We start from the raw sequence: 14539 nt of genomic DNA on the forward strand, positions 1-14539 counted from the left end.
TTGTTCAAGGTATTTTATTGCATTGGTAAGTTAACATGATCTGCAATGATTCATTGTAAAAAAAAAAAAAAAGTTTCCCTTAACGCTGCAAGGAATTGTTGGGCAGCATGATCTCGTCTCGTCTCCTTTGATGAAGGATGCATCAGTGTTTCCTATGCTAAAGGAGGTTCTAGCAGGGATGTCCAAGCTCGGTCCTGGAGGGCCGGCGTCCTGCAGGGTTTAGCGCTCTCCCAGTTGCAGCACACCTGATTGCAATGAAGAGCTCCTTTTTGGGCTTGTTCACGACCTTGGTGATGACATCATCATTACATTCAAGCAGGGAGAGAGCTAAAACATTCAAGACACCGGCCCTCCAGGGGTTTGGACACTCACTGTTCTAAAGGAAGCATTGAGCCTCCTTTCCTTAGTTTATCGAGAATTCGGACGTTCCTTATCATGGCCGCCACTTAAACACTTCCGGAGTTTAGGAAAAATAAATAGGAACGGTGACAGGAGGGACTATTCGGATATACCCATAGTTTGCAGTGAGAATTATAAAGACGAGAGTTGGAAATGTTCACGGCCACGGCCAGCAGGGGGCAAAAAGGGAGGCGGTCAGCTCGTCACGTGACTGTCACATGACCGTCAGGAGGAAAAACAGGAAGTGTTGGATTAAAATGCGACGGAGGAGCAGAGCCGCTACTCGTTAAATAACTTTTTTTCACAGTTTTCCTGTGAAAAAACTAGAAATTCTCTTTAAAACTCTTTAATCTGCAGAGATCCTCATCATCAGGTGAGTTCAGTCTGAATGTAACGTTTCTCTCTGAACACCGAGCCTCTTTCACATCAGGTTCATGTGTTCACAAACGGTGGAAGAGTTTTCTGCTTTATTCTATTTAACTTTGTGCAGTTTGGATGAGAAGGATCCAGAGCTGAAACAAACACAGTTACATCCACAAAGGAAACACTTGAAATATATTGTGTTTACTGACAATAATAACATGTTTAAAACACGAGCCACAACAAACCTCAGTACAACCTCACCATGTCCCTGACCTGTGGATGATGATGATGATAATAACGGTGATAAAGACCTTTCCGTAAAGTATTTATTTCAAATACTGAAATAAAAGAGCATATTTGATTAATCTTTGGGAAATTACGTCTCAGAAAACGTCAAATATAGATTATTAATTCTTTCTACTTTAATAGTTTAAACTTCATTCGATTATTGACTTGTAGAAATCGCTCCATGTAATCATCAATGCTTCAGAGAACCATTGTCTGTATGTAAACCACTGTCTGTGAACATTTCTGAAATCCATTGGATGGGCACTCTGGGTTGTGAATCACTGGTGTAACCTGTGTACAGTGTGTGTGCAGTGTGAATTACTGGACAGTGTGTACAGTGTGTGTGCAGTGTGAATTACTGGACAGTGTGTGTGCAGTGTGAATTACTGGACAGTGTGTGTGAGTGTGTGTTCCCTGGCTCCTCAGGGGCGATCATGGGCTCTGCGGTGGAGAGGACAGATGAACACGTGAGGGAGTATCTCATCTACCGCGGCTTCACCGGCACGCTGAAGCACCTGGACAGTGAGATAAAAGCCGACAAGGAGAAAGGATTCAGGGTGAGAAACGTCTTTTCTCTCAACACAGGCTGCACGACGGGATTTAACCGCGAAACATTGATTAAGAGAATCATACGAAATCACAATATGACTTTTGGTGAACACGTTAATACTAATGCTGAAGCCTTTGTGCTTCCAGATGACACTGTCTGGTTTCATGTCTGATACTGAAATTAGAAAGAGAAGTTAGGATTATGTTCACTGCCCCACTTTGGCCGAAGGACCAGATGTTTGAGAACTCAGGGAGTCCCTGTGCTTGCAGGTGGATAAAATCATCGATCAGCTGCAGCAGTTGGTGCAGAGCTTCGACCTGCTGGGCCTGAAGGAGTACTGGCTGTACCTGGACAGACGTCTGTTCTGCAGACTGGAGGACATCTACAGGTCCACGGTCAACAAGCTGAGAACCAGCCTGTACAGATACTACGTCATCAACTCAATCCAGGTAACACACACACACACACACACACACACACACAGTTACGTGTCGGCGAGGAGGACGTGTGACACCTGCTACTGTCGTCCTTCCAGAGAGGAAACCTGGAGAAGACGCAGGAGTTCTTCCTGAAGCAGGCGCTGGAGCTGCAAGGTCAAGGCGAGTGGCGCGATTGGTTCATCCTGCCGTTTATCCCCGCCCCTGAACAGAACCCCTCCTTTGCGCCTTACTTCTCCCGCCAGTGGGCCGACACCTTCCTGGTTTCACTCCACAACTTCCTGTCAGTGCTGTTCCAGTGTATGCATATCCTTCAGCTCGGTCTGTCGAACCTCAGCGTGTCTGCAGCGCTCCGGAAAATACCTTCCAACATGTGGCGAAGTCCCGACCGAACACGATCCACAGTGCTTTCTCATGTGTGCTCCATGGCTTCCTGGTTTCACTGGTTTCAGTCTTTAACTGTGTCCCACCTCAGCCCGTCCTGCTGAGCTTCGACGCTGAAGTCCAGAAGATGACCGGCGTCACCGAGGAGAACGAACAACTGCGTCAGCTGGTGAGATGACAACTGGGTTCAGTCCATCAGAGCTCAAGGAACTTTCATAGAGACAAAACAGCTGTTCCACAGCAGGAGAAAGAAAGAAAAAAAAATATAGGAGAAACCTGTAGAACCAGACTCAGAATGGACATTTTCCTAGTTTGCCTGTAAAGCCTCATCAGAGTCCAGAATGTAAAAAACATCTTCTACTGAGGATTCAGAGCAGAATGAGCCTCATGTGGCAGCTCTCCTCAGTCTACATCTTACCAACAGAACTGGTGTCACGGGTAACCTGGACACCAGGTGTGAGTTGAAATGACTCCAATGACTATTACTGCGTTTATTTAAAAATAAAACTCTCAGATGAATGTGTTATCTAATTGTGTGTGTGTCTGTTTGTGTGTGTGTCAGCTCTTTGCCCTGCAGACTGACAGTCGGGATCAGAGGGAGGGAGAAGCGATGGTTCACCACAAGCTGCCGCTGTACGTTCAGAACATGGACCGGCTGGGAGACACTGAGCTGTGAGACACTAACATCTCTTTATCCGTCACTGACTGACACAGCCGCTGTCCTCGAACGCGACTTTTAGAGCTTTTCAATCATTTTTATGTCCCGAAACAGTCGACTCCCGGCTGCTCTTAACTACAGACCTCGGCCTCTCCGCCGCCGCTGTGAGCTGCGGGTTTAGAAAACAACAGTCTGGGTTTAGGCGGATCATGTCTGCAAGCACAACTTTGCAACGTGGCACGTACGAAAACATTTACAATGGGTTGTGAGCTGCAGAAAGCATTTAATAGGTCTTTAAACTAGTGATCAGCGCGGGTTTGTATTTTGTTTCCTTATTCTTGATGTTTTACCTCAAAGAGGAGAAAAGACTCCAGAGGACTCTACAAACACACCGTCAGTGAGCAAAACACTTTCCCCATTACAGCGCTGCTCTCGTTTCACCTGGGGGCAAGTTTGTCTTTTTATATTAACCTGCACCAACCACACCAAGTCAACACTTTTTATATTAACCTGCACCAACCACACCAAGTCAACACTTGTTATATTAACCTGCACCAACCACACCAAGTCAACACTTCTTATATTGACCTGCACCAACCACTGCAATGAGCTGAAAGACCTGTCCCACTTCACTTATTGAAGCTTTAAAGGCTTCAGGAAGTTCCTGGAAGATGTTGAGTCTGAACACAGAGTGCAGGGACGATGCTAATTGCTAAATGCTAAACTCCAGAGTCCGGCAGTGAGCAAAGAGCCTCAAACTTCCGACGTTAAAAGCTGATATAGTTATTGAAGATTCTATTTATAAGCTCCAAATGGGTCTGAACACACACAATATGTTTCAGGTTAAAATGCTGAACCTGGACCGTTTGAGTGACCAGGATCATCCTTAATGTTGAACCTGACTTTTGAGTTCAGTCCTCTGAAGTAAAAGCACAAGCGAGTGGCTCAGTGTGAAGCTACTGTCGTTTCTCTGTGGTTTAAAAGTCTTTTCTTTTTTTATTTATTTATTTTTTAAAGAAATATGTGATTGAAATCGAGCAGCGCTCCCTTTTTAAAGCACAGTGAGTCAAAGTGTGACCCAAGCTGACATTTATTTAAATGTATTCAGAGAGATGAGTGGTTCGAGACTGACACCTGACTTATTGTTTTAACCTTTTTAAAGTGATTGTATTTATATTACAACGTTGTCCTGCAACAATTGTTTGCCTTTTAAATTGAACTAAGCCATGGTGTGTATCTATCAAACTTCATTTAAACGGCCTCTCACTGACTCATTGTGACCGTATTGATGATGTTGCAGTATTTCACTGTGTGCTGTGATGCAGTTGATGTACCCGAATAAACAATTCACCTGATGAATTGTTTCTTGTCAGTATGACCCGTTTTTTTTTAAGACTTTAACATCAAGTTTCCACCTGCCAGCCGCCTGCCCCATGAACACATGTGCTCGCCGATCAAAGTTCTAAACTTTAGACGAGTGGGCGGGGGGGGGGGGGGGGGGCCTGTTCTTGTGAGCGGTGCTTGTGAGCGTTCACACTCGTCACAGTTCAAACGAAACCTGGTTCGATTGCCGTGTTTCGTTTTCAAATGTGAAGAAGAAAAAAAAGTGCTGATCTGCATTAATTCCAAAAACAAGGGCTGAAAATACAGAGAAATCCCCGGATACGGGTCGAGCAGCTTCACAATTTGTCCTTTTTAACACATAACTATTAACTAAACTTCTGCTGTAACGTGGTGGTTTCCGTGCCCTGAGCTCAGGCTCACAGGCTCGTCGAGTCTGGCTGCACGTTCCTCTGCTGTCTTGAGCCTCAGTAGTTACACCGTCGGCAGGCCAATCGGGTGGCGCTATGCTTCAGAGTCTTTTGAGAGTCGAGGAGTCTCGGGCGTATTTAGCTGGAGGACACATGTTAGCAGTCCTCTTTGGTGTCAAGTCGGTGCCAAAATCACGATCGCATAAAAACTATAATCGCGCATATTGTTATGAGTTAATGTTTAAAGTGGCCAATCAGAAAGGAGGGTGGGATTACGAGGCCATCAATGCAGTGCCCGCCCCCAAAGTGACTAAACTCTACGTCACCGTCACGGAGGTCACAGCGAGATCACAGACGGAGGCAGCGCGCCCGCAGAGAGCGGTCTTAACTGTGCGCCATTACAGTTTTTAATGCGTCTGTGATTTTGGTACTGAATTGACGCCATAGTCCTCCATCGCAGAGACGGTTCCAGTGAAAGTCACAGTATGAAGACATGTCCACATTGAAAACAAAGCAGCTTGGTATTAGAGCAGTTTGATCAGCTATGAGGCCACAGCCTTACCAGTGCGCTGGCTGTAACAACAAGGGACAAGTTAACCCAAAGACCTGTTGGTCACCACTGCATTAGGACCAGAGTAAGTTTTTTTTTTTTAAGGGGACATGTTACTTGTCACTCCTGACACTGTACAGCGTAGTAAGAAAGTTTACTTAAGGATATGTGTCGATTGTTTCTCCAGGCCAAACCTATATTTTCCTTGTCTACAACCTGCCACACCACATTGTGTACGCTCTAACACTCTGGGACATAGCGCCACCTGGTGGCGTGCAGACAGCATCACTACTGAGGCTCAGGGCAGCAGAGCAAGATGCAGCCATGATAAAAGAGCCTGTGAGCCTGAGCTCAGGGCTGTGGAGGTATTGACACATTTTATTAAACGTACACATTTTGAATGAGATTAGCAGATTTTTTTTTTTTTACACATTTGAAAACCTAATTCCAGACGACTTTTGCAGATTCTGCTTCGCTTTGACAAATTCTTTTACACGTTGACAAATCCCACTTCAGACCGACAGATTGAGATCCAGACAAGACAACTCTCCGCACGCATTGACAACTACAATAATCACGCCATAGTCTCGATAAAGACCTTTGCTGTGGTTGGATTGAAGTGTGAACACGGTACGGAGCACCTCGGTTCCAGATCCTGCTGCTGTTTTGCCTCCTGCATTCTCGTTATGGGTCGTTGAAAACGTCTGAGCTGGTAGAAATCCTGGGAGGACTGTGTGTTTAATCCCATTTGAAAAGCAATCCCTTGACAATCCTCACTTCATACAAAAAGCACCAGAAGTAATCACAATCAATCCAAGCAGTCCAACTAGGCTGAGTATTGATGTATTCATCCTCTGTAGTACTTTATCCGGTTGATTGTGATTAACTCCGGGAAGACAGACTCTCACAGTAAATACGTGCTCGATGTGTTCTAAGGATGACTCCACTGAGTACAGGGAGCACACAGTATGTAGTCCTCACTAGTTTTCTGACTTTATTGGTACATTCAGAACTATTTTAAAAACTTTCTCAAGCCTTAAATCTGGAATCTTTCAGTCTCATTTGTTGTTTTCTATTACGAAGTAGAAGAAAAAGCTGAAACTTGTTTCATGTCGGTGGATCAGCCTGATGCTAGAGTCCAGAAGTCCTGACCTTCAGTCACAGGCTGCAGCGGCGTCGTGTGGATGAGAAATCTAAAAGATGTTTTGGATTTGTTTGATTCTGCGTCTCGGTAATCATAGATTCTTTTTTAATCAGGTCAGGAGATATAGCAAAGAGTTTTGGTGTAACCGTGGAAACCTGAAGCCTTGGAGGACGTGACCAACCCAGTTTATACATGAAAACCACCAGGAAACTCCAGCATCAGCTCTTCTTTCTCTCTCTCTGTCTGTTAGGTAAACATAACGCTAGTTAACATTCTGCTAGTTAAAGGTTTGTTAGTTAAAGGTTAGTTAAAAGTTAGTTAAAGGTTTGTTGGTTAAAGGTTAGTTAAATGTTAGTTAAAGGTTTGTTAGTTAAAGGTTGGTCAAAGGTTTGTTAGTCAAAGGTTTGTTAGTTAATGGTTAGTTAAAGGCTAGTTAAAGGTTTGTTAGTTAAATGTTAGTTAAAAGTTATTTAAATGTTTGTTGTTTTAAAGGTTAGTTAAAGGTTTGTTAGTTAAAGGTTAGTTAAAAGTTATTTAAAGGTTTGTTATTTTAAAGTTAGTTAAAGGTTTGTTCGTTAAAAGTAATTCAAAGGTTTGTTAGTTAAAGGATTAGTTAAAGGTTTGTTAGTTAAAGGATTAGTTAAAGGTTAGTTAAAGGTTTGTTCGTTAAAAGTAAGTCAAAGGTTTGTTAGTTAAATGATTAGTTAAAGGTTTGTTAGTTAAAGGTTAGTTAAATGTTTGTTAGTTCGTTAAAAGTAATTCAAAGGTTTGTTAGTTATAGGGTTAGTTAAAGGTTTGTTAGTTAAAAGTTAGTTAAAGGTTTGTTAGTTAAAGGTTTGTTGGTTAAAGGTTAGTTAAATGTTAGTTAAAGGTTTGTTAGTCAAATGTTTGTTAGTTAATGGTTAGTTAAAGGCTAGTTAAAGGTTTGTTTGTTAAAGGTTAGTTAAAAGTTATTTAAAGGTTTGTTATTTTAAAGTTAGTTAAAGGTTAGTTAAAGGTTTGTTAGTTAAAGGTCTGCTATTGTTAACATTCTTTGGAGTTTAACTGCAGCTGGTTTCTTCTCTACGTCTCACTGGAAATGTTAGATGGACGCAGGCAAAGTCTATTTCTAATTACTAACTAGGATGTTTTGCTGTTTCATCACTGCCCTATTAGAGTGCTGCTAAAGATTTAAACTAACCTTAACTGTGAACTTTGCTGACAATCAAATGCTCAACTGCCGTAAATTAGAATTGTAAAGCACCACACACCGTGTGCTGCGTTTTCCTCTCACACCTCAGTGATATTGGAATGAAAGCAACACAATAAGGAGAGACGCTTTTAACTGAAGTTCAGCACAGAGCCCGCTGCGACCATTTCTATGCATTCTGAACAACCTGTGTTATTAATACGAGAGATGTTTAGCACAACTCTTATAGCAAAGGTCCTCTTAGATGCATATTTAAAGTCTAATACAGCACGTTTGTATTAACCCCGACCATTTAACACAGTGCTGCTGAAACATGCAGATTAGTCTCATTTCGAAAGACACAAACCTGAATAAGAGCGTGTGGACTTACTTTGAATTATAAGACTTTGTCTGACGTGATATTTACACATTAACACAAGATCTGTGAAGAAATTTCATCTGAACTTGGCGACTGGGAGAGTTTGTTTTTCTGGTTTATGTCTCTGTTCATGGTTCCATCAAGCACACAGTATGAAGGAGGAAGATGATGCTTCTGTCCGAGAACATTGTGATACTGTGAGCACCATGAAGCGATGGAACCAAACACCTGAGTCCCGTGATCGTGTCCTCTCCGATCAGGACCTCCTCAGTAGGATCAGGTCTGTGGCAGCAGGTAAAGACCTGAAACCTGCGGGACCAGAGACCCAGGAGGACCTTAAAAAAAAACCCAGAGAGAACCAGAGAGTTTGTGCGTTATTCACACAATCTGACTCAACATGTCAGATTATCTTAGCCTTCCTCCTCTCATCACATATACCAATAAAAGTGTTTAATGGCTTTCACGTATTCAGCAATTGGATAAACATGGTCATGTTTTTTTAAACATTGAATTCAACATATTCCTGTGCGTTCTTTGACTTTACTTCTTCAGTGGTTTGAGCTCGTTGTAAAATACAGAACAAAGTGTTTCCTCTGAAGCAACAGACATGAACACAGCATTTCGTGTTTAGTGCTCTGATATATAGTCTGACAAGGGCTCAAAACTTGATTTAAAATTGTGCATTTGAATTTAGGAAATTGAGTTTTAATTACATCTCAAACTACCTTTTCAGTCATGTTTTTTTTTTTTTTCACGCATATATTGGAGTAAAAGAAAAAACATTAAAGCAGCTCAGATTGAATTAAAACGAGGTCAAACTTTTTTTTTTTTTTTTAATTGTGATAATTCACACTGTACCATTGGCCAGGTTGTTACTTCGTCTTCTTCTGTCCCCACAGGGACTTGGTGTCCAGCCAGCGGGCCATCAGCGTCTCCACCACTCCTTCCAGAAACTTCTTCTCCACATTCCTCCCGCAGGGCAGACGCACTCCCGGCAAACCGGCTCTCGTCCCCCCGGGGTCGTCCCCGAGCCAGGCGGCCCTCGGCAGGAAGGACACGTCCTCCACTCAGGTGAGAGAGACCGGTACTCCAAGGCGGATGCAAAGAGGAAAGATTTAAATAAAAAAAAAAACTTTTTAAATACCAGTGTTCTTGAATATACTGCATCTACAGTATCGGACAGGAGCGAATTACACTCTGGACTCCACAACATTTTTATTAATTTATTATTGTCCTCAAGTAAAAGACGTGACCGTTTTATAGAAGGAAAAGAATCTGCTCAGACTGAACTGAACATGACGCCTGGATTCAGCTTCAAAATGTTTTTAAATTTCTTTATTTTTGAACGATGTAAACAAATAGAGAAAGAGAAAAAGAACAGAAAAGGAAAAAATAAATCCTCCTAAAGGAGCAAGACGTAACGTCATCCCACAACTGTTATTGAGGATCAGTATTTTCTGTGTCTGTTTGATTCAGCCTGCCAAGGCGAAAGAGACGCTCCAACCTAAAGACTCCCGAGCCGCCAGCGGCCAGACGTCCAGCGCTCAGACGTCCAGCGGCCAGATGTCCAGCGGCCAGACGTCCAGCGGCCCGACGTCCAGCGGCCCGACGTCCAGCGGAGACGCTTCCGGTTTCCAAACTCAGCAGCCCTCAAACCAGAACCCCCGACACAAGAGGATCCAGGACCACGAGAAGGAGAGGAAGGAGCTGTTCTCCAAACCTCCACTGGTACCCCGCTGTCACTCCGTCACTTTGGATTTTCTCTCCAGAAGAGGCCTTAGTTCTGTCCTTATGTTCTGTCCCATTGTTTGTCATAAAAAGATTATTTTGGACATAATCTGAGTCGTATAAAGAAACAATGTTTGATGTATCACTGTACCTTACGGAGGAGGTGTAGTTGTACGGAGACTATTTACATTATAAGGTAAACTTTGGTATCATTCTCAGTAACTTTAGCTGTGAGTGTGCTGCCTGGTGAACCTGGTGAAAATTAGCGTCCCAATGCGGAAGAAACGGGAAGCTGTGCCTCAACGTGCCAGATTTTTTTTAAATAGGTAAATGTTTCATTTGGTTTTCTCTGCAAACTGAAAGTGTTAAGGATGTTTCCAAAGGTCCAGATTTATTCCCTCTGACTGAATGAGAGCACAGTTGGAGTGAAAGAGTGTCTTTTTTTAATTTCTTTCTTTGGAGTAGTGTTGAAAACTTTGTCGTCTGACTGTAAATTGCCGCTTTGCGTTTTCTCATCCACTGTGATCCTTCAGCGAAGCACCTGGTAAAAAGAAAACGGGCTGAAAAGTTTGTCTCTGACACATCAGGGTCCACAAGCTGAAGCTCGGGTGAAGAGACGTTTATTGTCTATCGTTTTTCCAAACTGAACTTTAGAAAAGTTTTGAAAAACTCCCGGAGTCACGGGACAGAAGCTCCGAGCGTGAAGCTGGTGTGAAATAACGACACGGAGGGTTGGTGTTAATCTGAGCAGGTCTTCCCTCAGACACCGGAGAGGAGGGCTGGGGAGGCCGGGGAGGGCGAGCCTCCTCCCGAGACGTCCGGTGAAGCCGCGGAGGCCTCGTGCAGCAGGAGCGGCGGAGCAGCAGTGGAGGGGGGAGCGCTGTGCGCAGAACAGCCCTTCATCAAGCTGAGCCAGGAGGAGTATGGCGAGCATCACTCCTCCATCATGCACTGCAGGTCAGCCCTCACTCCTCCACTCACTCACCCACCCATTCATCCAGCCGAAGCTTCACTACAGCTCCCGTCACCTGCAGGGTGGACTGCTCCGGACGGAGGGTGGCCAGCCTGGACGTAGACGGAGTCATCAAGGTCAGTGTGTGTCTGTGCCTTCTCTCACTTTCAAAGACAAACCAGTGGAGGAGCAGAACAAATTAAAACTAATAGAAGATAAGAAATCAACTACAGAATCGCACCAAATCCAATTTTAAATGGTCTGAAACATGACATATTCAAAAGTGTGTCAGCACTCATATCTACAATAATCACAACAGCCATGTTCCCTTCACATTTATTTATGTTTGTTTATGGGAAATAATTGGAATGAAGCTTTAATGTGGTTTGTTAGAGCAGAATTAGGAAGGGGATGGTTGTGTGGGGTGAGATTGAGGAAGGGTTAGGAGATTAATTAATGCTCAGTAGATGATGAAGAGCAGACTGTTCTTATAGCAGCGGAACAATCCATCATCTTCAGATCTTCAATACTTGTTCTTGAATGAAAGCTTTTTCAAGTCTTTCACTGAACAATCAACACAGAATTATAGCCTTCTTCTCGCCTCCTCCACTTCCTGCTCTTCCTTTCCCTGCTCCTCCTCCCCCTACTCATCTTCCTCCTCCTCCTCAGGTGTGGTCCTTCAACCCCATCATGCAGACCAAAGCCACCATCATGTCCAAGTCTCCTCTTCTCTCTCTGGAATGGGCCACAAAACCCGACCGGCTGGTACGACGAGACCGGAACCTTCTGGCAGCTTCTGATATACTGACACTGAGGAACTGAACTCTGTGTGTGTGTGTGTGTGTGTGTGTGTGTGTGTGTGTGTGTGTGTGTGTGTGTGTGTGTGTGTGTGTGTGTGTGTGTGTGTGTGTGTGTGTGTGTGTGTGTGTGTGTGTGTGTGTGTGTGTGTGTGTGTGTGTGTGTGTGTGTGTGTGTGTGTGTGTGTGTAGTTGTTACTGGGCAGTGGCGTCGGCACAGTGCGGCTCTACGACACAGACGCCAAGAAGAATCTGTACGAGATGAACATTGATGAAACTCATCCACGGTAACGTGTGTGTGTGTGTGTGATTTCAATGTAATGAGTCATACGGCCTAGAATTCAGGCTCTGCCATTTAGAAAGAAAAGCTGAGGTTAACTCATCGTGAAAAATAACTGTTTTCCAATTTGTTAAAATGACTAAATCCACAGAAAATGTGCAAAACTATATAAAGACACTAATAAAAGGTACAAAGGAAGAACATTCCAATGATTGGCATTTTAAAACGGCTCAAATAGCCCAAGAAAATTAACTCAATTAAAATAGTTAATGACCTGCTTGAAATTGTAGTTATGTAACTATTTTCATCAAGTAGAGTAAAACTACAACTGTATGAGCTGTTATCTTATTTTGAAAGTTGAACATGTTTTGTGACTCCAGATGAGTTTTATTTGGTGAAAAATGTGAAGAAAAAAAATTATTTTTAAACTTGACTAATTCCCAAACTGAACTCAGACGACGGACGAGAGCAGCACAGCGATGTTATTAAACTGGTTCCTGTTCCGTTGTGAAGACGTTTCACTCTTCAAAAAGCCGGAGGTAACCCTGTTCTTCTGGTGGATGTCGGGCTGATTGAGGAGGACGTTTGATTCCCTCCAGCCACCTCTGATCAGACTCTCCTCTGCTGCCAGCATCCTGTCCCTGGCGTGCAGCCCGAGCGGCTCGTCCTTCGTGTGTTCAGCTGCGGCGCTCAGTCGATCGGGGAGTGCCGAGTCGGCTCCTCGGCTGCCCATCCCCGTGTCGGGCCAGCTGCTGCTGTGGGACACCAAGACGGTCAAACAGCAGGTGGAGGCTCTCTCGTTCAGCACGTTTCCATGTTTGCAGTGCATGTGTCACCGTTTTATAAGAACCAGTGAGTGTGGGATGAACCGGTTCCGTCTGTCTTTCAGCTCCAGTTCTCGTTAGAGCCTGAACCAGTAGCCATCAACTGCACCGCCTTCAACCACAATGGGAACCTGCTGGTGACGGGAGCAGCAGACGGAGTCATCCGGCTGTTCGGTCCGTCTGCACAAACATCCTACCGTCGCTCAAACTGCTGCTCGCCGTTTCTCTTACGATCCAAAACCTGCTCCTAAGTGTTGGAAAGCAAACTAACTTCCGCGAAAAAGGCCTTTCAGTTTATCCTCCGGGCCCGTTTACGCAACAATTTCAAGTGAAAATGCAAAACCTCCGTTGAGTTATGGGGGTCTGTTTACATGACGACGGTGCTCGGAGCCACTGAAAACGCAACTGTTTGAAAACGTGGAACACTGAGGTCATCGTGTGGACGGCCAAAAACGACACTTTCTGGAAACGCTGCTACTGCGCAGGCGTACCACGGCCGTGGTAAATAGTTCTTCTGCACATGCTCAGAAGGACATTAACGTGTCCTCCAGAGTGTCATGGCCCCCAGTCCATATTCTCCTGGGACTTGGTAGTTTTATAGTTGACCGTCACCGTTCTAACCATCCAATCATTACAATAGACAACCAACAGTACCCACTGGTGGCCCAACATGAAAACTACATCGTTTTCACAACGGCAAATTTTTCTGAAACTAAAGCACAAAAACGATACGTTTTCACTTAAAACATTGTCGTGTAAATTGTCATGTCATTTCCTCCTGAACTGTGTGTGTGTGTGTGTGTGTGTGTGTGTGTGTGTGTGTGTGTGTGTGTGTGTGTGTGTGTGTGTGTGTGTGTGTGTGTGTGTGTGTGTGTGTGTGTGTGTGTGTGTGTGTGTGTGTGTGTGTGTGTGTGTGTGTGTGTGTGTGTGTGTGTGTGTGTGTGTGTGTGTGTGTGTTGTAGATATGCAGCGGTACGAGAGCGCGATGAGCTGGAGAGCTCACGATGGAGAAGTGTACAGTGTGGAGTTCAGCTACGATGAAAACACCGTGTTCAGCATCGGAGAGGACGGCAAGGTGCGTTCCAGACCAACGGACAAGACACGTGCTCAGTTCGGTGGTTTTTAACAGCGGGTTCACGCAGACGTGTGTGCGTGTGTGTCCGTAGTTCATCCAGTGGAACATCCATCGCTGTGGAGTGAAGCAGTCGGAGCAGATGTTACCTCAGGATGCCACAGGTCCTTTTGTCCTGTCGGGTTACAGCGGCTACAAACAGGTGAGAGCTGTTAAACTGTTAAGATGTTGACGTTGACAGAAGTAAAGTGATCAGCCTGTTGATGTGCGAGTGGTCTGTGGTTCAGGTTCAGGTTCCTCGAGGTCGACTCCTGGCCTTCGATTCTGAGGGGCAGCACGTTCTGACCTGCTCCAGCTCCGGGGGGCTCATATACAGGGTACCTGCACCCCCTCCTCCAGCTGCTGAGCTTTAAAGTGTTTTACTCCTGTGATAATGTGGGTTATTGAAGCCGTCCTCTGCTCCTGCTCTGTCAGCTGACCAATGGGGAGCCGGCTCTGGAGCGCGTGCTGTCGCTGGGCGGCCACAAAGCGCCGGTGGTGACGGTGGATTGGTGCTCGGCGGTGGACTGCGGCACCTGTCTGACGGCCTCCATGGACGGGAAGATCAAGCTGAGCACGCTGCTGGCACAGAAGTCCTGACGGAGGAGCCGAGGCCTCAGACCAACACACAGTCGAGACTCAGCAGACCTGCGTGATTTCAAATTGTCATTAAAGACTCTGTGAAAGTTACAACTGAGAGCTGCTCTCTTCTTTACAGCTGAAGTAAGTGAACATTTTAACCCTCCAGGAGGAACAACACCTTCACATGACCTCCA

General features: G+C 44.8%; 1 protein-coding gene across 6 annotated transcripts; it reads left to right on the forward strand.

Annotated features, from left to right (window-relative positions):
- The first annotated feature begins 608 nt into the window (after positions 1–608).
- Positions 609–14459, forward strand: wdr91 (WD repeat domain 91). Of its 6 annotated transcripts, none has more exons than XM_080476564.1 (18): positions 609–772; positions 1477–1607; positions 1870–2049; positions 2136–2343; positions 2508–2590; positions 2984–3093; positions 8971–9142; positions 9548–9799; positions 10563–10756; positions 10834–10888; positions 11421–11516; positions 11741–11835; positions 12460–12613; positions 12718–12826; positions 13615–13727; positions 13819–13926; positions 14012–14101; positions 14199–14459. In XM_080476564.1, the coding sequence occupies exons 2-18, from the start codon at positions 1485–1487 to the stop codon at positions 14361–14363; spliced, it is 2307 nt and encodes a 768-aa protein (XP_080332690.1). In that variant the 5' UTR covers positions 609–772; positions 1477–1484; the 3' UTR covers positions 14364–14459. The 6 variants fall into 6 exon arrangements, with proteins under 6 accessions (XP_080332690.1, XP_080332687.1, XP_080332689.1 ...); XM_080476561.1 differs by having other exon boundaries at positions 10551–10756; positions 14199–14454; XM_080476563.1 differs by having other exon boundaries at positions 616–772; positions 1445–1607; positions 10551–10756; positions 14199–14454.
- Positions 14460–14539: the final 80 nt, after the last annotated feature.

The sequence above is a fragment of the Lipophrys pholis genome, assembly GCF_963383615.2.
Source record: "Lipophrys pholis genome assembly, chromosome: 12".
NCBI classification, from domain to species: domain Eukaryota; kingdom Metazoa; phylum Chordata; class Actinopteri; order Blenniiformes; family Blenniidae; genus Lipophrys; species Lipophrys pholis.

Bases quoted from the DNA above. Each gene is read 5' to 3' on its own strand.
- wdr91 (XM_080476561.1), top strand. From the start codon at position 1,485: ATGGGCTCTGCGGTGGAGAGGACAGATGAACACGTGAGGGAGTATCTC. The intron at 2,344-2,507 runs ATATCCTTCAGC...ACTGTGTCCCAC, and splicing joins AGTGCTGTTCCAGTGTATGC to CTCAGCCCGTCCTGCTGAGC. The intron at 3,094-8,970 runs GTGAGACACTAA...CTGTCCCCACAG, and splicing joins CGGCTGGGAGACACTGAGCT to GGACTTGGTGTCCAGCCAGC.